The sequence below is a fragment of the Misgurnus anguillicaudatus genome, chromosome 17 (assembly GCF_027580225.2).
Source record: "Misgurnus anguillicaudatus chromosome 17, ASM2758022v2, whole genome shotgun sequence".
NCBI classification, from domain to species: domain Eukaryota; kingdom Metazoa; phylum Chordata; class Actinopteri; order Cypriniformes; family Cobitidae; genus Misgurnus; species Misgurnus anguillicaudatus.
Window position 1 is genome coordinate 33,711,126 of NC_073353.2, and position 21,895 is coordinate 33,733,020.

General features: G+C 37.1%; 1 protein-coding gene across 2 annotated transcripts; it reads left to right on the forward strand.

Moving 5' to 3' along the window:
• The first annotated feature begins 11,912 nt into the window (after positions 1–11,912).
• Positions 11,913–20,441, forward strand: lrrc3 (leucine rich repeat containing 3). 2 transcript variants are annotated; one of them, XM_073854667.1, is made up of 2 exons: positions 11,913–11,996; positions 18,482–20,441. In XM_073854667.1, the coding sequence occupies exon 2, from the start codon at positions 18,855–18,857 to the stop codon at positions 19,647–19,649; it is 795 nt and encodes a 264-aa protein (XP_073710768.1). In that variant the 5' UTR covers positions 11,913–11,996; positions 18,482–18,854; the 3' UTR covers positions 19,650–20,441. The 2 variants fall into 2 exon arrangements, with proteins under 2 accessions (XP_073710768.1, XP_073710767.1); XM_073854666.1 differs by lacking the exon at positions 11,913–11,996 and adding an exon at positions 15,646–15,800.
• Positions 20,442–21,895: the final 1,454 nt, after the last annotated feature.

Genomic DNA, 21,895 nt, shown 5'->3' on the forward strand with positions numbered 1-21,895 from the left:
ATTAGTGTCCTCTAGCGGTATTAGCTTATAGACGGTTTCATCGGATGCACGTGATACACGTCTGGATCCGAACCTTACTTCCGGTTTCGTTTTTTTAATGGTCTGACTAGTTGCTAAACTGATCTCTTGAACAAATGCCTTGTCGAAAATAAGAAATGTTTTGGTTTCCTAGCTAATCTGCGTGTTGTTTTTTTGCTTGTTATATAAATAAACTACGTTTAAAGAACTTTGTTGTTATTTATTCTTAGCGGAGTTTACCGGAAGTTACGTGCGGACCGCGACAGCCGCTTGTTTATGTTGTTACTGCTGAAATGGTCTATACAACCTGTTGTTACGATCTTTTGTCAGATTCGACACATTTTATTTAATGAATTTGTAAATGTAGAAACGGTTTCATAAACATTTATTGTTTTCAAGATTTTGGAGCATCTAACACCACCCTAAAGGGAATCGCACACTGGCCGCACAGCTCAGTGCCGCACCGTTCTAAAAAAATCGAACACATTGTTTTCTATGAGTATATGCACACCAGCGCCGCCAGGTTGCGCCTGTCTGCGCCGCCCAGCTGTGACTCAGGAAGTTGCTCAAATCCCTGTCACGCCACACAGCGCCACTCACATAGTTTAACATTAAATAACATCATATTTGTCCCAAATCATTAACGATTAACATTGGCTGCTAACATATACTTTGCATTTTGAAGTAGACGCTATCTGACGAAGCTTGCGCTATTTAATGTGCACTTCCGGTTTACAATACCTCCAAGTTGTCCTAGACGCAACTCTACGCGGCGCAGCGTGACGCTGAGCTGCGCGGCCGGTGTGCGACCCCCTTTACCCTAAACCCAACCACTTCTCAACCAAACACAACATGCAAGTAAAAGTACAGTCGCAGGTATTTATTGCATAAAACATTTTAAAAGTATTTCAAACCATTCTCGTTGCAAACCATGCGAACTGAAGCCATACGATTACTTTATATGAAGAACTCTGTGATCAAAACACACAGTCAGATCTCATTTAAACATAAACCAGCATGACGTAGGCGGTCACAAGAGCCAATAGCGCTTCACATTCTTGGCTGACGTAATGACGCAATCGGTCACAAGACACATCAGAGCCAATGCCTTTTCACAATCATAGATGACGTATCATCGCTTCTTCTAGCGACAGTTTTTGAATCAGTGGGTGTTTCTTAATGTCAAGGATACTTCCTTGGCAGGACTGGTCTTTCCAAGTCACTTCCTTCAGAGGCTAGGCGAGGCTCTTCTTTAGAATTTGGAGAACACGTAAATGGAACAGGCTAGCAAGTGCACGTCATTCCGTCATTCCGTCAGGTAAAAGGTGTAGTGATGGTCGTTTTCGAAGCACTGCTTCATGAGGCTTCGAAACATTTAAGAATCTTTTGTTTCGAATCAGTGGTTTGGAGCTTGTTTCAAACTGGCCCAAGTGATTTTAGCAAACGAGGCTTCATTACGTCATAACTGCTTCGAAACGTTTCGAAAATCCGATGGTTCACCACTAGGGGGAGTTGATCACTTGACCAGTGTCTAATATGTTTAGGTGAACCCGGGTCAGTTTTATTATGAAAGTTCATAAAACATTTATCCTTCTGACTAATAACACTGCCATTTTGTCTACTTTTTGTTTATAGACACATTTAATGACAAAAATGTGCATAATTAAAAGGGTAGTTAGTTTTAATCATTTGTTTGCCCTAAATAAAACTAAAAACACATAATACACTTTAAATTGTCATAATTAAGTTAAATAATTTTTTTAACATTTTAATCAAAATCTTGCTATTATTTTGTAAAAAAAAGTGTAAAATGTTTGGACATATCTGCTTTTACACTATTTTGACCAGCAGGGGTCGCCACCGTGTGTGGTGTTTCGAACTGCTTCGAAAAACTGAATCAATATTTGAAGCAATTGGTTCAATTGATTCAAAGCTTCGAAAAGCTTCGTTTCTCCCATCACTAAAAATGTGTGCTTTCGAACAAAGGACTCAGTCTTTGGTTGCAATTCCGAGGATCCTCGACATTGGAACAGTCCTTCAATGGATGTTGATGACGTAGCATCCTCAAACTTTTGGCTTCTGGCACCAGGTGTGCCTCATAAGTCTTGAAAAGTGAAGCCTCTGGCTCTTTGATCGCCCCCTGGTGGCTGGCTGCAGTATAAGTCATAAACCCAACCCTCTCCATTCAAATGAATGGGACTCTGCTCTAAATAAAAAAAAAAATTACACTCCCAATAAAAGTTTCCGAAAGATGGTTTTGGTCCTTTAGGTAGTTGTTATCACGCTGATATATGTGAATAGGTGTTCATTTTTGTGATTTCATTTTAGCTAGTAATTTAATGCTATAGAAACGGGGCGTGTCATTATGATTGGCGTGGTTAAAGTGGGTGCGCGAGCGTTTGGGGCAGAAGTTTGATACCGCAGCTCCGCCTCGGGCTCCACGGACGATTCCTTCTGTGCATGCCTTGGCTCCAAACTGACGTTTTTAAAGGTGCAATTTGTAAGATATTTGCAGTAAAATGTCCAAAAACCACTAGGCCAGTGTTATATATTTTGTCCAGCTGATTACTATCAATATCTGTAATGTTTTCAACTACTTGTAAATCGTGAGAAAATTTCCATTCAAAACATTGACACGGGGCAGTGCAGTCTCCTGTCAATGACGTTAATATCCATGCGACCCTTTGTCACTGCCTTTACTGACGTAAAAACCACATGACAACAGTGGTCGAGTTCGAAAAAATAAAATGGCGGCCAAGGAAGCGACTGGAGCACAAATTTAGTGTAAATAAATGTATATTTTCACTTTTTACACATTTTAATTGCATTTCTAGCGAGAAAATAGTATTGTAGTTTTCAAATATGTGATTAGTTATCACAAAGGCGCTCTCTGTTCATATTTCAAACACGCTGCCTTTGAAGTGCGTCGGAAAGCCTTTTTCTGAGCTGCCTTCATGCCTCCGAAGTCATTTCCTCATGAGGCAGCGAGGCAACAAGTCACTGCCTTGAGTTTTCGGACGCAGCCAGTGTCGTGGACAAATACGGAACTATGCGATAGCGCCTGTCGGGCTACTCGCTTGCTTATGGACTTATGGATTACTCTTTACCGTCTGCCGCTGGTTGTGTCAGCTCCTGTTGGCGTACGGGCCAACCAAACGACCCAAGAAGAGTTTGGAACAAAACGAGAGAGGATCAATTTGTTGTTGCATTATCTGGATAGAGAAGAGCTTCACGACAGCATTTAACTAGACCGAGATTCTGATCCTGCTTGTGTTTTACGCGATGGGTGAGTTGTTTTGATTCGTAACCCTTCAAAAAACGTATGCTATTATATTGATCACAACATTAGTGTGTAGATTGTAATCAGCGCATCTTCCCGCGGATGATATGCACATCAAAGGTATTGTACAGCAATATAAATGGTCATTTTAAGACACTTCACAATAAGATTTGTACTGTCCATACATTATGTGAAAAATCATTGTAGATTGTAAGTTGAAAACTTAATTCTGAGCTGTGTTAACCATCGAATTTGGACTAATATAATATCTATGACTGAAAATTTCGTTTTGAACATCACATATAAACTTACATAATGAAATAAACGATGTCATCAAACGCAACATTTATAAGACTTGATTACCTTATCCATCAACATGATTTCTCGTTCTCGTCTGATTTATGGCCATCAGCGGTTGAGCTAAAGACTACAAATCCCATAATTCCACGCTGCTTCAGAGCGTCAGTAAACAACATCATTGTTGTTGTTTGATCTGGCGCCATCTATCGGCGCAAAAAATACAAACTGCATCTTTAAGTAACATAGCGGCGACCAAAGTCGGACATTTTTGGCTTCAATTCATTACCATCTTTTTTTTTACAGTCTATGGTCTACACAGGATCTGTTATTTACACTGGATTGACATCACTTTTCATCTTTTCTTCAAATAAATCGATCGTTTGACCTCAGTACACTTGGAATATTTTAAGTACATTTTTAAAACGTTAAAAAAGTGACTGTTTTGTATGCTGTGTTTATTCCATAATTAATAAATGAGTACGTTATTTGCCCTAAATGCCTAAATAGTGTAATGTATAATAAAATACAATAATCCTGGCGGTTTAAATTGATAATCTTATTACAGTACATGTCATCATAGCTAAATTATACCCCAAAATATCATTTTATTCCCTAAGCAATTGTATGGGTTGAAGAATAGGTTAGCAAGTTTCCAACTGTGTGTGAGAAACATCCAGAAATGTAGGTCTCGCATGCTGTAGTAGTTCTTACCTGTATAGCGCCTCATCTTATTTTCCTTTCTGCAGCTGGCACGTCACATTCAGTTATGATACATAAACCATTTCATTTTACCAATGTTAACAAATACAACCTTATTGAAACATATATCAATGTTTTTATAAAAACTGCAGTTGCTTGCCTAGTGTATACAACCACATCTCTGAAGCAGCACACATGCATTTTTTGCTTTGGGATTTTGAACATGTTATGGTAAAAAGATCGTCAATGTTCTAGGCTTCTGATGAATATTTATGCTTATACGGTACATCTTACAAGGGCGCTACCCATTTTATCTTCACCTCTTGATAGCTTTTGGATCCCTGCTGACGCTCGTTTGAGTTAAAACTGTTCCCCAGGGAACTGGCTCCATCCCAAATATACTTTATGCCAAAAATGTACGACTATTCCCTTATGTGCCATTTCTTTTTGAAGTCACATAAAACACAGCTGCTATACAAAAAGAAACAACTACATGAAAAAAATAAATTATAATGGATGTAGTTGAATTGTGCATTGGATCAAAGTCAATTTGGATCTTGTATGACTTGAGACAATGTACCATAGCAGCATGGGCTCAATGCTTCGCCATCATTCAAACGCAAAATATTTCATTTCCTTATGGTGGCACACTCTGAAACACTTAAAAGGTTGGCTTTTATGTTGGACAAAACATGGCATGGAAACTAATTAGGTATTTTTCATTAATTATTTAGCAGAGTGGGACATTTGAAGTGTATTTAAAAGATAAGGACACATCTGCAGGCATGCAATCTTGTAAATAAAAAGGAAAGACGACACAAATTGTGAGGTATTTTTGAAGGATATATCATCACGTGGTTTAAAATGTTATTTGTAAATCTGTATTATTATTTTGCAAGCACGCTGCAAACTTGGATTGTCTAGACTCAAATGTGATTATAAGACTCCAAATCACAATTATAACCTATACATATCTCTAAGCATTGCATTCTTATTAAAAAATACTTATACTGAGTGCTTATTTTTTTTACATTAAAAAAATGTATTGAATTTTATTGAAGCAAAACGTCTTTTCAAGTTTTATGCATGGCACAAAACACAATAATTTCCCTCTTTCACACCTCAGCACTTCTCTTTATCCACCAAACGTTTCTCCTAAGATTGTTTTACATGGTTCAGTTACACCAATGCCACATTGTGGAGGCTTTATACAACACAGGGTTTTAATTAACCTCTGAAACAGTCCTTTAATCTCCATGCTGTCTCTTACTGACAAATGAAAGTTCACTATGGGATTTGGTTTGGTGACCGCAACTCTGACTGGACCTGCATGGGGAGCTAATTGTGATAAATCTGGACAGTTTAAAGACCAGTTTAATTCAGGATCCGTTCCATCAGAGAAGATGGATTTGCTTTGTTAGCATCGACACACTTAAATTAGTGCAGTGGTTACAGAGACAGGATTCACATTTGGCACCTAACAGAGGTAATTTATCTATTAAAGACACTTGGGAAAGGGGAAAACGGGCTGTCTTAACAAACAATTAGGTACAGTTTGTCAAGGGTTAATGACTGTAGGGTGCTTACTCTAAGTCTATTTGATTCCCCTTAGAAGTAGGACAGGACAGATTTCACCTCACTGGGTCTTTTCAAACTTTATCACTTTAAATTAAAGTACGATCGCATCAAATTATTTAATCTGCATGTATTGTATAGAGCTATATAATTTTCTTGTAAGGAATGTTAGGAAAAATATCCGAGACAAAGCTGACGCTTACTGTAATGAAATGCAACAGAAAAGTCCAACATCCAAGCGGACACCTAAATGAGACGTCCATGAAATATAAATAAACTGTGATCAACATTTCCTCTGGGCAGCAAAACAAAACAGCATTAAATTTATTTAGCACATCAAACGGGAGGAACGCAATAACTGCTTTATCTCAGATTATGCCTTCATGCATGCATCTCTGGTCCAGATATATTAGTATTTCATAAGCGAATGACATTATCTGTATACTTTTTATCAGTTCATAACCATGCACTTTGGCAGAGATATAAATAATGTATAAGAAAAACCATCTAACTGAGCAGAAAGGTCAAAGAGACTTTCTTTATACAGTAAATATCTCCACGCACACCATTGAAAATCCAGATATGTTCAAGGTTATTTATTACAGTACATTCATATATATACTTACCTAAAGGATTATTAGGAACACCTGTTCAATTTCTCATTAATGCAATTATCTAATCAACCAATCACATGGCAGTTGCTTCAATGCATTAAGGGGTGTAGTCCTGGTCAAGACAATCTCCTGAACTCCAAACTGAATGCCAGAATGGGAAAGAAAGATGATTTAAGCAATTTTGAGCGTGGCATGGATGCTGGTGCCAGACGGGCCGGTCTGAGTATTTTACAGTCTGCTTAGTTACTGGGATTTTCACGCACAACCATTTCTAGGGTTTACAAAGAATGGTGTGAAAAGGGAAAAACATCCAGTATGCGGCAGTCCTGTGGGCGAAAATGCTTTTTTGATGCTAGAGGTCAGAGGAGAATGAGCCGACTGATTCAAGCTAATAGTAGAGCAACTTTGACTGGTATGCACAACCGAGGTATGCAGCAAAGCATTTGTGAAGCCACAACACGCACAACCTTGAGGCGGGTACCACTCACCTCCACTAAAAATAGAAAAAAAAGGCTACAATTTGCACAAGTTCACCAAAATTGGACAGTTAAAGACTGGAAAAATGTTGCCTGGTCTGATGAGTCTTGATTTCTGTTGAGACATTCAGATGGTAGAGTCAGAATTTGGCATAAACAGAATGAGAACATGGATCCATCATGGTGTAATGGTGTGGGGGATGTTTTCTTGGCACACTTTAGGCCCCTTAGTGCCAACTGGGCATCGTTTAAATGCCACGGCCTACCTGAGCATTGTTTCTGACCATGTCCATCCTTTTATGACCACCATGTACCCATCCTCTGACGGCTACTTCCAGCAGGATAATGCGTCATGTCACAAAGCTCGAATCATTATAAATTGGTTTCTTGAACATGACAATGAGTTCACTGTACTAAAATGGCCCCCACAGTCACCAGATCTCAACCCAATAGAGCATCTTTGGGATGTGGTGGAACGGGAGCTTCGTGCCCTGGATGTGCATCCCACAAATCTCAATCAACTGCAAGGGGCTATCCTATCAATATGGGCCAACATTTCTAAAGAATGCTTTCAGCACCTTGTTGAATCAATGCCACGTAGAATTAAGGCAGTTCTGAAGGCAAAAGGGGGTCCAACACAGTATTAGTATGGTGTTCCTAATAATCCTTTAGGTGAGTGTATATATTCTGGACTGAACTACATTGATGTTGTGAAAACCTGTTTGTTTACTCTCTGGACAGTTTTGCATTTCATGTATTCTGTTTGGCAAACCTCCAGACTTTTCTCCCCTAGTTAGTGAAGCTGCGTTCAGTGTTTAATATACATCAATCGGTTGATGTTTTGAAATATTCATCAGTCTGAATTCAAACCTCATTACCCTCAAGAAGCCATAATAAGTGATATGGTGGATATTATTTTAATAACTTTCAGGTGTAAGTTTATCTCAAATGCATTGAAGTTTAATTGTTGTAGGAGATTCAAAGAGGTCAGACAGATGGCGATTATCTTTGCTCCTGCAGACCGGTTGCTTTCTGCCCATATGAAATTATTTCTGTTCATTTTATATTGTAGCTACCAACATAGTCCAACAATAGGGTTGGTTGGTATAAACATTAAAGGATGTTCGCGTTTGCCAGATACTCGTATAATCTCATGCGTAATCAGAGTTTAGTGTTAAGGGAGTGTCTTGCGTGTATTTTATGAATGTGAGTGTCTCTTTTATCATAAATGGTTTTGACGCGTGTGCAGCAGGCACTTATTTTGACAAAACACGTGATGCACAAAGGATCTCTCGACACGCAGAACACATATTTTGGAAAAGGGAACCACACACATGACACTCTGAACACTTATTTTCAATTAGTGCCCCTTGGATGAGCAGTCACGAGCCGCCACTGGGTATCTGTTTATTTGAAAAACAATGCTATAGCCAGTTATTTTCTTTTTGAAATGTTTTTGTTTTGGCCTGTGTGATCCTGCACACTGCCAGTTTTCCCATGGTGTACTGTATTTGGACAGCTGGGCTGGCAGTTATATACTTAAATGAGACCACAAGGCCCATAAATTCGACCTCCAGTGGCCGCAACCTCCAAAATAGGCAACAGATTGAGTTATAAAAATCCACACAAGTGGGTTTGTAAAATATTATATACTATAAAGTGTCAAAATTATGACAATATTATTTTTGCTTTTTTTTAAATGTTGTATTTTATATTAAGGTAAACTTGTATTGACATTATATTGTAACAGCAAAATAATTCAGTGTCCCCTAATGACAAATGTCTTTGGGTATCTGTAATGATGCTGAAAGTCAATAAATCAATTATTTTTGTAAACTTATTATAATTTAATCTGGCAGTACATCATTATGTACCAGTGACCCGCTGACTATAAATTTTCATTTACATGCATGCATAATTATAGCTGTCACAGGCTATAAGTTCTTGTTAATTATGTTCTATTTTTTGTGGTAAGTGGGGTTTATCCATAATAGGAGACATATAAACTTTTTGTCGCAGTAGAAAAATATAAAAAGATAATTATATCTGACCCACCAATGCATTTTAGGTTGACTTGTTTTCTGTTAAAATACATGGCTGGCAGATAAAGATGCCTTGCAGCTAAACAATTAACAGCTAAAAAAATAAAAGAGACTTAATTTTCAAAGTAATTCTGAGAACTGCTTACAAAACACAGAACAACACAAACTTTCAAAAAAGGTCAGTGGCTGTCTGCCATGAGCAAATGTGCAATAAAAGCCAGATTAATGCTAAACACACACTATGGCCAAAGAAGGAGAGGTATTGCTTGCAAAATAAAGAGAAAACAAAGTGAACAATTATTGTACATATCCAATATGTAAAATGTGTTGTTTGAATATGAGATTATATAATGTGTGTTTGTGAGTTGTTTCTTAGAGTAGCAAAGCTATTAGATAGCTATAGAGTCCAGACACACTGTAGGTCATTAAAGCTGTGAAGAAGAATAATAAAAAGATGAGAGACTGAACATCTCCAAGTTCTTCTACATGGTCTCAGTGAAGATTTATACTCGAGTTTGTTCAAAAAATTAATAATGTCTCAAATTCCTATGGGCATATTTAGGTGTGTGATCTATAAAACAATATAAACACATTTTTTTTTGTATACACTGTCAATAATTTTCTCATTACAATGTTCAACATTGAATATAAATGCATCTTAAGAATTGTTTAGCCTTTTTCACACCTTAAATGATTTATTGTGTTTAATAGCATTATTTGGTGGAAATGACCATTTAAACATTTCTACTGTTAAAGGAATAGTCTACTCATTTTCAATATTAAACTATGTTATTACCTTAACTAAGAAGAGTTGATACATCCCTCTATCATCTTAGTGCGTGCACGTAAGCACTGGAGCGCGCTGCTACACTTCGATAGCATTTAGCTTAGCCCCATTCATTCAATGGTACCACTCAGAGATAAAGTTAGAAGTGACCAAACACATCAACGTTTTTCCTATTTAAGACGAGTAGTTATACGAAAAAGTTTGGTGGTACAAAATAAAACGTAGCTCTTTTCTAAGCGGATTTAAAAGAGGAACTATATTTTATGGTGGAACAGCACTTTTGGGAGTACTTCAACTCGGCGCAGTAACACTCTCCCTCTCCCGTTATGAGAGGGAGAAGGGGAGCGGATTTTTCAGGCGAGTTGAAGTACTCCCAAAAGTGCTATTACGCCATACAATATAGTTCCTCTTTTAAATCCGCTTAGAAAAGCGCTACGTTTTATTTTGTACCACCAAACGTTTTCGTATAACTACTCGTCTTAAATAGGAAAAACGTTGATGTGTTTGGTCACTTCTAACTTTATCTCTGAGTGATACCATTGAATGAATGGGGCTAAGCTAAATGCTATCGAAGTTTTTTTTTTTTGTGTGTGTTTGCTAAGATTCGGACTTTTTTTTTTTTTTTATTGCTTAAACAACCATACAAAAAACCAAACAACACTTCAAGATACAAATCTTAATAGTTTACAAAAAAGTCCAAATAGCAGCATAAAATATAAGTAAACATAATAAACACAGGTAACACAAAGAAATTAAAAAAATAAAAATAAATAAATAAATAATAATAAGTAAATAAAATAAAATAAAATTTACACAAGGGGGTTCTCATCAAAAAATACCTTAAGAAGATTATACAATTTAAGGGCTTTTTTGTTATACACAAATCTTAACGACTTGAAGAAGAACATCAAATCTTTATGAAAAAGTACGAAAGTAGGAGGATTCTTAAAAAATCTGCATTTGTGTATGAAGTAATTGGCCAACAGCACAACATTGTTCACCAAAAATTCAAGATCGTAATTCATAGAAAAAGACAAATATTTGATCGTTTTAAAGTTAAAGTCAGGTATTACATATTTCAGACTTAACCAAATATAAAGGTCATCCCAGAATTTCTTTGAAAAATTGCATAAATAAAATAAATGTTCCAAAGACTCAATGTCTGCTTCACAAAAAGTGCACTCATTACATTCCATATTAAATCTGTGTCGGAGAAACTCATTACAAGGATAAATATCATTAATAATTTTAAACTGAACCTCTTTCACCTTTGGAAAAAGTGGAAAAGTGAGAAATCTTGTTCTAATTTTTTCCGCTTTGTCTTTCGGGAAATCAAATATAAGAGGTCTCTTTTTAACGTTACAAGGGAAAGTCTCCATATTAACCAACGTTCTTAAAACTTTAATCTTGCAGCCCTCCTCTGTAAAATTAAGGCCAGACATGCTTAGACTTTTTAATCTTGGAATCACAGGTGAATAACACAATGCACCTTTAACCATCTGAACCAAACCACCAGGCAGCTTTTAACAAAGCCAAATATAATTTCCGAGTGCAAATAATGTTATATTTTCCACAAATTTCCTTCTCCATCCATAATGTGTACAATGGACCAGACACCTTTATCCATCCAGTCCTGAAAGAACACTGATTTCCTATTGATAAGGATACACTTATTATTCCACAAAGAACAACTATGTGGGGAAAAATTGTGTTTGTATATCAGTTTCCAATACAATAATACCTGACTATGAAAAGAAGATAATTTACACTTTAGCTTTGAAGGCTCAAAATCACATCTTAAATGCTATCGAAGTGTAGCAGCGCGCTCCAGCGCTTACGTGCACGCACTAAGATGATAGAGGGATGTATCAACTCTTCTTAGTTAAGGTAATAACATATTTTAATATTGAAAATGAGTAGACTATTTGCATAATTAGCATCATACTGTATGTCAGCAATAATAGCATCACATTTATTGACATTAATGTGATTCAAAGTCTTTAAAATCTACACCTAAAAAGTGCCCATAAAAATATATTTTCTGTATATGAAGTTGAGAAATGTGTGCACCAAATAACCTTTATAAATGTTAAACTTTTAGTAGTTTTAAACTACATTACCCATAATTCAACTGGAGGCAGTAATTTGCAGGCAGCTGTGTTAGCTTGACGTGATTTATTTGGTGTTGGAACAAACAATTTAAAGGTAATACTTTTGATTTTACACCTTTGCGCTCAGCCAAACTATTGCTTGGGGTTTGTTTAAAACTGTGTTGATTGATAAGTCACAAATTACATAAAATAGTTATTTTGTGTTACTTTTAGATATATACAGTATAAACACTTAAAAACTCAAAAGTTGTCCCTTTGAGATGTAAAAGAAGAAAACTGTTGTGATGTAGTCTGTTACTAACAAATGATGCATTGTGGACTTTGGCTCTTGTGAAATGACCTCTGATGCAGAGTCAGAATCTATTATCAGACAAATGTATATAAACAAATACATTAAGGAACAGACATGCCATACAGTTTTTGTCTTGATTTTACATAGAGCAATGTACCCTGACATTTAAAACTTGCAGCATGGGCAGAATTTGACAAGGTTTGCCATCCTGAGCAGAGTCTCACCTGTCAGCTGTCACTGACACACACCTCATTATCCTTTGTCATTTTATATGCAGTAGTAAGCTATTCTATTCAAAAATGGCTATTTTAGGATCTAGATTTGAATTAGAATAGTTTTACCAACATGGTAAGACATGCATACATGTTTACACAATCCCAATCCTGTTCTAACCTACATCTTAGGATGCCCCGAGAGACATGGTGTAATACATTGCTGGGAAGTGACAGATGTGCTTGTGTTTGTTTTATCAATACATTTTTTGAACATGGTTAAGAAAAGGATTTGTTTCAGTTTTATTAGTTTATGATAAATCACGACTATGACAGCTCCACCAGCGATTCTGTGTTACACTGCACAGCACCTTTAGCAATGTGACATTTTCTGTTACTGTTCCCAGTCGGCCAGGCATTATTTTTTTCCAGGGGAAGGAAGGCTTGGGCGGTTTTCCACACAGGGTTTATCCTAGAACCAGACCAAAATGCATATTTGACCTACCTTAATTTCAAAACACCTTGCACTGGCATATCTTAAAGGATTAGTCCATTTAAAAAAAAAATAATCCAGATAATTTACTCACCACCATGTCATCCAAAATGTTGATGTCTTTCTTTGTTCAGTCGTGAAGAAATTATGTTTTTTGAGGAAAACATTCCAGAATTTTTCTAATTTTAATGGACCCCGGATTTAATGCAGTTTAAACTTGCATTTTCAACGGAGTATCAAAGGACTATAACCAATCCCAAACGAGGCATAAGGGTCTTATCTAGAGAAACGATTGTCATTTTTGACAAGAAAAATAAAAAATTATTCTCGTCTATCTCCGGTCTTGTGATGCGCCAGCGCGACCTCACTTAATACGTTATCACGTCAAGAGGTCACGGATGACGAATGTGAAACTACGCCAGTGTTTACAAGTGTGGAGAAAGAGGACCGTTCCGATGCTCTTGTATGTCGAATGTCTTTGTGTCAGTTTATTGTTTAAAATGGTTCGCAAATGTACGTTTCATATATCTGACACATGACCTTTGCACGGCATTACGCGGTCGCGCTGGCGTCACAGGACCGGAGATAGACGAGAAGTTGTGGTTTAAAAGTGCAAATTTTTATTTTTCTTGTCAAAAATGACAATCGTTTCGGTAGATAAGACCCGTATGCCTCGTTTGGGATCGTTTGGAGTCCTTTGAAACTGCAATTTTAAACTGCATTGGGTCTGTTTCGTGTTGGAGTCCATTAAAGTCCATTAAAATGAGAAAGATCCTGAAATGTTTCCCTCAAAAAACATAATTTCTTCTCGACTGAACAAAGAAAGACATCAACATTTTGGATGACATTGTTGGTGAGTAAATGTGCCATTGTTTTGTGTCAAGATGCACAACAGTATGTTTTTGTAAGATTTATAAAAAAAATAAACCTAAATCTAAACCCTGTCCGGGAAACTGTTCCTTATAGTGATTATACTTAATGGAAAGTTACATTCGTACATACTTTTTTTGCTTTAACATTTGTATTTTGTGGTAAACATTTTATTAAAACAATTAGGAGGCTAGTGCTGTATTGTGAATAAATCATTGCTGAAGGGGTTGTATTGACTCCGCTTTGCGTCACCCTAACAATGCCCTTCGGCTGTGACTTATTCAGTATACAGTACAGCATCTCCATCCCTCATTTAACTTGTCATGCAGCTCTTGTTAGTTAATAGAAATGACAAAAAAACCTTAAAAGAACCATAAAATTACTTGTATGTCTATCATCAGAGTCAGCACGTAATATTTATACCCGGTCTCTGAATTGTTTGTGCATGTATTATGACATGTCCATCAAACTGTAGGCCACTGTCTGTTTTCAAGCATAATAAAAGCCCTAGGTACCAAAAAAAACATATTTCTTAGGGTTACATTATACTTGCCCAACACCTGAGTAAATAATTGTCATGGTTGTTAGTAATAGATGTACATCGTACAGTAGGCGAATGAACAAACAGGCCACATGACAATGAAAACATGGTGAATGTACCTAAAGGATTATTAGGAACACCATACTCATACTGTGTTTGACCCCCTTTCGTCTTCAGAACTGCCTTAATTCTACGTGGCATTGATTCAACAAGGTGCTGAAAGCATTCTTTAGAAATGTTGGCCCATAGGGGCAGTTGATGGAAATTTGTGGGATGCACATCCAAGGCACGAAGCTCCTGTTCCCCCACACCCGAAAGATGCTCTATTGGGTTGAGATCTGGTGACTTTTGGGGGCCATTTTAGTACAGTGAACTCATTTCAAGAAACCAATTTGAAATGATTTGAGCTTTGTGACATGGTGCATTCTCTTGCTGGAAGTAGCCATCAGAGGATGGGTACATGGCGGTCAGAAAGGGATGGACATGGTCAGAAACAATGTTCAGGTAGGCCGTGACATTTATACGATGCCCATATGGCACTAAGGGGCCTAAAGTGTGGCAAGAAAACATCTCCCACACCATTACACCATTGCATTAATGAGAAATTGAACAGGTGTTCCTAATAATCCTTTAGGTGAGTGTATCTGAAATGTTTGCATACTAGGCTACAGCCCCACATAGAATGTAGTTTTTAACCAATATGTTAATCCATCAATAAGTACTTTATCTAATTCAGTACACACACTCTAAATTAAAAATGCTATCTCACTTTTTTTGATGTCGGTATAGCCACTTGGTAACTTTATGTATGATGTTTTGTATTGTACTGGTAATGTGTAATTGTATTTGTTTTGTACATAAATATGAGACAAAGTATGATATGGGATGCAAGGCAATTTTCTAGAGGGTTCATCCTGACAATAAAAGTGAAACTAAATTGCACTTTTACCCCGAAAGTACGGTTAACAGCTTTTCGTATGGGTGGGAAATAAGAATTTTAAAAGGCTATTTTGAAAATGTAAAACAATTTCTGATATTGCCTTACACTTCACAAAAAGTTATAAATTTTGTTGCAATCATCAGCAGGATCCATAACAGTTTATATTATAAATATAAACCAATCGTGATTTTGGTAATATCGTCAATTTGTTTTAAAGCTTTTCATTAGTTCTGTTGCTGGAATATTAAACAAAACTATTTTGCTGAAATTTAATTTTACTTCATGAATAAAAACACGATATTACTTTCATTTCGCAATAATAAGTTTATAAGTAAAGAAAAATCTTCGCTCAATATTGTGTAAATGAAATTTTGAGGGCGAGCGTTTAGCAGTCAGTCAGCTGCGACGGGACCGCGCGCATCATCCACAGGCACGAGCTGGACTCGGTGTCCAATCAGCGCGAAGCTGCTTTCTTATAGCTTCTGTATGCCTGTTTCATTTACACACACACACTGCGAAGCGAAGGAAGCACACAAGTGTCAACAACATGGTAAGTCATGATGATACTGCTGCATGCAATTCACATATAAATACAGTAGTTTGTGCTCAGTCTGAATGCAGATCTTTGTGAACGTATTGCTGGTTTTGTCTTGTGTTTTAAAGTTGTAATAGGGTTGCACGAGGATTTTACATTTGTACAAATTCTATAGCGCACCAGAAACTGCTGTGTATTTTAACATAAAGTAAGTGCAACCTATTAAAATTGTGTACTTTTTTCTTTAGTTAGGCTACACTAATTGCATGCGTTTTGTGTCCGAGTACTTTGTGCGCATGAGCAGATCGTGTATCCATCAGTCACCGTAGCCTAATTTAGAAATTAAATTATCTTTGTTTCGTACCAAATACAACGTGCCCATTTGTTTTACTTCAGCTTTGCTTTTTCATATTCATTACATTCTATGAGTGCCGTGCTGTCAGCATCTCTTTTGCTTTCGCAACACACATTCACAGATGAACTACATGCCTCCCAAGGGATTTAAAACGAGGCTTGTGCTTTTTAATCCATCAGAATAATCTTTACAAATGTCTGTTGAATAAGTGTTTAATTCTGAGCAGTGCACAGTGTTTTGCCCGACGAATTCGTTTTTCATTTCAACATTTTCCTCATGATGTATTCCACCCGTCTTGTTTGTGACAAAGTTTCATTCAATGAATGAAAGTACACAATTGCATGCGCTGGGCATGTTAATGTTTTATACCTGCCTGACTGTGTTACACATAAATGAGATGCTGTAGGATTGTATTAGGGAGCAAGCTGTATGTGTAGATGTCATTGAGTGCACACAGCGTATTCAGTGTTGGGATCTAAAAATGGAATAATGACTTTGTTTTCCCTAAATATGCTTCCCTAAATATCCCTAAATATGCTGTAAGCTTGTTTTAATAAATTCCTCATATGATATGTGACCCTGTTTGTGAAATCCAGGCTAAAGTCATATCATCTAATGACGAGATTAGGAGAATAAAAGTGTGATTATTGATACAATCTTTGACATAACCTTACTCGGTCAATATTAAAAATATATAGATTATAATTTTAAAGCATTCTTTTTATAGTAAATCACAAATATGCATTCAGCTTGGGATTCACAGACTATGTCACACATACCTATCAGTTATCACTGCATTCACACCTGTCTGTATCACAGACCACGATTCTGTAAACAGCAAAAATAAATAAATTAAAGGGCACCTATTTCTGCTGTATGAAGAGGAAGGTGTTGATTTATTAGAAATCTGTTTGAAAGACCTTTATCTTTATTTCTCCTTTGTTGTGCATTGGCTATTCTAGACCATGCAGTATGGCGATGCTTTCTAAGGCAGCTATGACAGAGCTTTTACAAAGCAAACCAATGCATCTGATTAACAAATAAGGTTTAATTGGTTGTCAGATGAATGTCATAATCTTGCAGACAAATGCATTGGTTATGCTTCATATAACCTAATTACATTAAAAAGGAGTCAAGAAAACAAAATCAATTTCATATCTACCTCTAGCGTTGCTCACTGATGGTAATCACAATCTCTAATTATACAACAATGCAATTCTATTAATTTCAAGACTGCCTCCGTCTTTTATCTGAATATGAGATGTTGGTTACATATTTGTTGCCTAAAGTGCAATAATTTGCTTGTTAAAATCTTGCTTGAGTGAGACTTATTTGTTAAATACAGTAACTTAAAGGGACACTACACTTTTTTTGAAAATATGCTAATTTTGCAGCTCCCCCAGAGTTTGATTTTTACCGTTTTGAATCGGATCTCCGGGTTTGGTGGTTATACATTTAGCATAGCATAGCATAATCCATTGAATTTGATTAGACCATAAAAAATAACTAAAAAGTGTTTCAATATTTTTTAAAATATTCTCATTCCGGCGTAATAATCAAGGACTTTGCTGCCGTACCATGGCTGTAGGGGGTGCAATGATATTACGCAGTGCCAGAAAATAGTCCCCTGCTATTGAAAGTTACCAAGGGGACAATTTTCAGGTGCTGCATAATATCATTGCGCCTGCTGCATCCATGGTACGATGGATACGATGGATTTATCGGCCTAGAAAAGAGCAACTTTTAATTTTCCGTCGATCTTAGTACACTATGTAACTACAGAAGAGTCAAGTTTTAAATAGAAAAAATATAGAAACTCAAGGGGACTATTTTCAGGTGCTGCGTAATATCATTGCGCCTGCTGCATACATGGTACGACTGCAAAGTCCTTGATTATTATGCCTGAATGAGAGTATAGTTCCTAGCCATATTGGCCTAGAAAAGTGCAACTTTTAATTTTCTGTCCGTCTTAGTAGACGGTGTAACTACAGAAGAGTCACGATTTAAATAGGAAAAATATCCAAACTCTTTGGTTGTTTTTGAGCGTGATGCTGGTGGTCTAGCCGGGTTCAGTGGATTGTGCTAAGCTGTGCTGGAGGTTCTAGGGCCGGACCCGGGGATCGGCTGAATGGATTCCAAAACGGTAAAAATCAAATGTTTAACTCTAGGGGAGCTGGGAAATTAACATATTTTCAAAAAAGTGGAGGGTCCCTTTAAGGTCAAAGCGCTCTGATAAATATTTCTGTAACATGCAAAAAAACAACAATTTTGATGTGTTTAATCATGAACACAAACACGTACATTTGTTATTCTTATCTCCTCTTGTTCTTTCCGTTCTCAGAGTTTCAGAGAGGGATGTAAAGTACAAGAAGTCTCCTTCAGATTTCTTCTGGTTCCTTCTACTTAAATCCTGTCTTGAAAACATCTCTCTTTCAAAGGTTTAATCGCATTAACAGATCTTGATGGAGCTGTTTGGATTGTCTCCAGAACACTTAGGATGAACAGCCACTGTGTTCTCTAACTTGTGCTTTGGATGCATGATGATATCTTCAAACACCTGAAAATTTAACTTCTCATGTGAGGCTGTGTATTAATACGAGAAACACACTGTGGAAATGACACCTAAAACTGATGTTTATTTATTCATTTTCCCACATGACATGGATTAATAATGCCCGCCATTGAACTTTAAAGCTTTCAAAAACTATCTGGACATGACTTTCCCTTTAGGGGCTCATGTGTCAAGGAACGTCTTCATCTATCACGGCTTTTTCTTGACAGTACTTTCAGTCGTTACTTTTTTAAGCGTGATGGCTTCTGCGTGTCCCAAAATCTGCCACTGTTCTGAGAGGAACGGCTTGACTGTAGTGCAGTGCTCCTCTCGAAACCTGGAGGAGATACCTCCTGACCTTCCCCAAGATACCGTGTCCCTTCTTCTCTCCTCGAATCACATCACCAAAATCCCAAACCAGGCTTTCAAATACCTTCCCTGGCTCCAAGAGCTGGACTTGTCACGGAACGCCATCGAAACCGTGGACGCTGGGGCTTTTCACGGTGTCGCCGAGAGCTTGCAAGCCCTCGACCTGTCCCATAACCATATGCGAAGCGTACCCAAGGAGGCCTTCGCTCGGCTTCATGCCAAGATCAGCTTGTCCAACAACCCGTGGCACTGCGAGTGTCAGCTGCAGGAGGTGTTGCGTGAACTCAAGCTGGATCCGGAGACGGTAAACGAGGTGAGCTGCCACACGTCCGTTCAGGAGGAGTATGCGGGAAAGCCGGTCATCCAAGTTTTGGATTCTGGGATTAACTTTTGTAACTTCCACCATAAGACTACAGATATTGCTATGTTTGTTACCATGTTCGGTTGGTTTACGATGGTCATCGCTTATGTCATCTATTACGTACGGCACAACCAGGAAGATGCCAGGAGACATCTGGAGTACCTTAAGTCTTTGCCAAGCAGCTCCCAAATTAGTAAGGACTTTGACACAATCAGCACTGTTCTCTAGCATCAGTCAATGTGGCGTGGGAGTAAATGTGTTTGGCACCAAAATGATGGCACACAACAGCGAGCCTTATTTCCATTTGCTTATGAAGGATAATAATTGATTTTGATTATTTGGTTCGACTGTAAACGGGTTTTAGCACAATGAATGTTTTGTCATGCGACGTTCCCATTCATACTTTCGCAGTCGACCTACATGGCCACTTTGTGTCTCACGAGAGGTTCTGCAGAAGCTTCACTTACTCTGCAAGTGCTTAAATCTCATTATCCCTTGAACTGATTTCTGAAATGACACTGAATTACCATACAAACTGATGGGAGATCTAAATGCTGGATTCTGGCCTTTTTGCTTATTTTATAAACATAGTTTTCAGAACCAACTACTGCCAAAAACTAAAGTAAAGTTGGAGAACTTGCCCGTTTTTGACTTTACGCATAAGTGCCTACATCCCGGTACCTCAACACCAATACACTGTGCATTGGGTATTATTTGGCTTGCTTATTTTAATAATGAGTTTTGGACAATCTTTGTTGCCATGTGTATTAAGTAGAACAGTGTGTCATTGTATATATGTATTGTGATGATTTCTCAGATTGATTTTTTTTATTCATGGCACTGTTGTTTTTGACTGCAAGTAACAGATGGTATGCCAAAATGGTACCAGGGCTTGAAGTTATTGTTAAGACAGGTATTTTTGTCCACATGTATCTGTTCGTTTTTGTTGTAGCAAGCATTTCTGCAGGATTTGTGTGTGTGTTATAACAGCATAAAAAATAAAAAAAGATATCAGAAGAACTGTGTGTCTTGTTTAACACGTCTTGTGGCATACCTACAATTTTTAAGGTTATTAAACATTGCAAACAATTAGATCCTTACTTAGGTCTAGTATTTTTATTTTGTTTCCCAGATATTTTACAGATATCTAATCATTCTTAAGTCAAAAAACATTTACCGTACTGTAGAAGCAAAATTACATTACAAAAGGACAAGACATGAACTATTTTCTGGAAAAAGATCAAAAACATTTAAAGGATTACTCCACTTTCATAAAAAATATACTCAACCCCATATCATCTAAGATGTTTGTCTTTTTTTCCAGTCAAGAAGAATTTTTTTTTTTTTGTGGAAAACATTCAAGGATTTTTCTTCATATATTGGACTTTATTGGACCTCAACAGTTTCAATGCAGTTTAAAATGGCAGCTTCAAAGGGCTTTAAAGGATCCCAACAGAGGCAGAAGGGTCTTATCCAGCGAAACGATCATACATTTTTGCAAAAAAAGTACTTAAAACCACAACTTCTCGTCTTGCAGTAGCCGTGTTACGCGCCAGCGTGACCTTGTCTAGTACGTAATCATGTCAAAAAGGTTACGCATTACGTATGCGAAACACTGTTACGTTACTTCTATGTATACTAGGTTTAGATTTTTAGACATTGATACTAGGAAACGAGACACAAATACTAATTATTTTAATTTTGGGGTGGGTGGAAAATATGAAGAGTTTGGTTCCAAAACGAGATGACTCCGTTTTAAAATTTTTGTCAAAACATGTTTATTATTATGTTATTATGTTTTATTTTGCTGCTTGGCTGTATATATTTTTTGAAGGCTTAAATAAAAACTTAAATTTAAAATTGATTACATTTAATAAAAATTAATTGGAATGCACAATCAAAAAACAAGATTTTTGAAAACCAAACTCTTCATATGTTCTTATGTAAATAGACTTTTTTTTTGGAAGAGTGGGTTGTCCCGATTACCCGTCTGGACAGAACTTAACATCCGATATCTGTTTGTTTAAAGGACAAGTTCGGTATTTTGCACTTAAAGCCCTGTTTTCAGACTGAAATTTGGACATATTCGACTGCCCCGAGAATTTTCGGGTGTTTCTTGTATCACCTCCCACCTCTATAATGGCTTTATAGGATGCACAGGAACAATCCTTCCAAAAATGCATTAAACTTTCGTTTACAAAGACTTGAAACTCATCGAGTGGTGAGGGGTGTTCACTGATATTCTCACGCAAAAATCGCTGCAAAAGATGCTTTCCAACAGTTGTTTTAGCATTCGTTGTAAACTTGTGGACCTATTTTTCCAAACGCCTCACACCCGTATATTCTTCCGTTGAGAGCTTGAATAATAGACACTCCAGCCCAATTGGTGGCGATAATCCGCCTTTGCCAATTGCAAGAGTACAAACGGGTTCCCACGCGGAGTAATACCGTACCTCACAGCACATCTAATACAA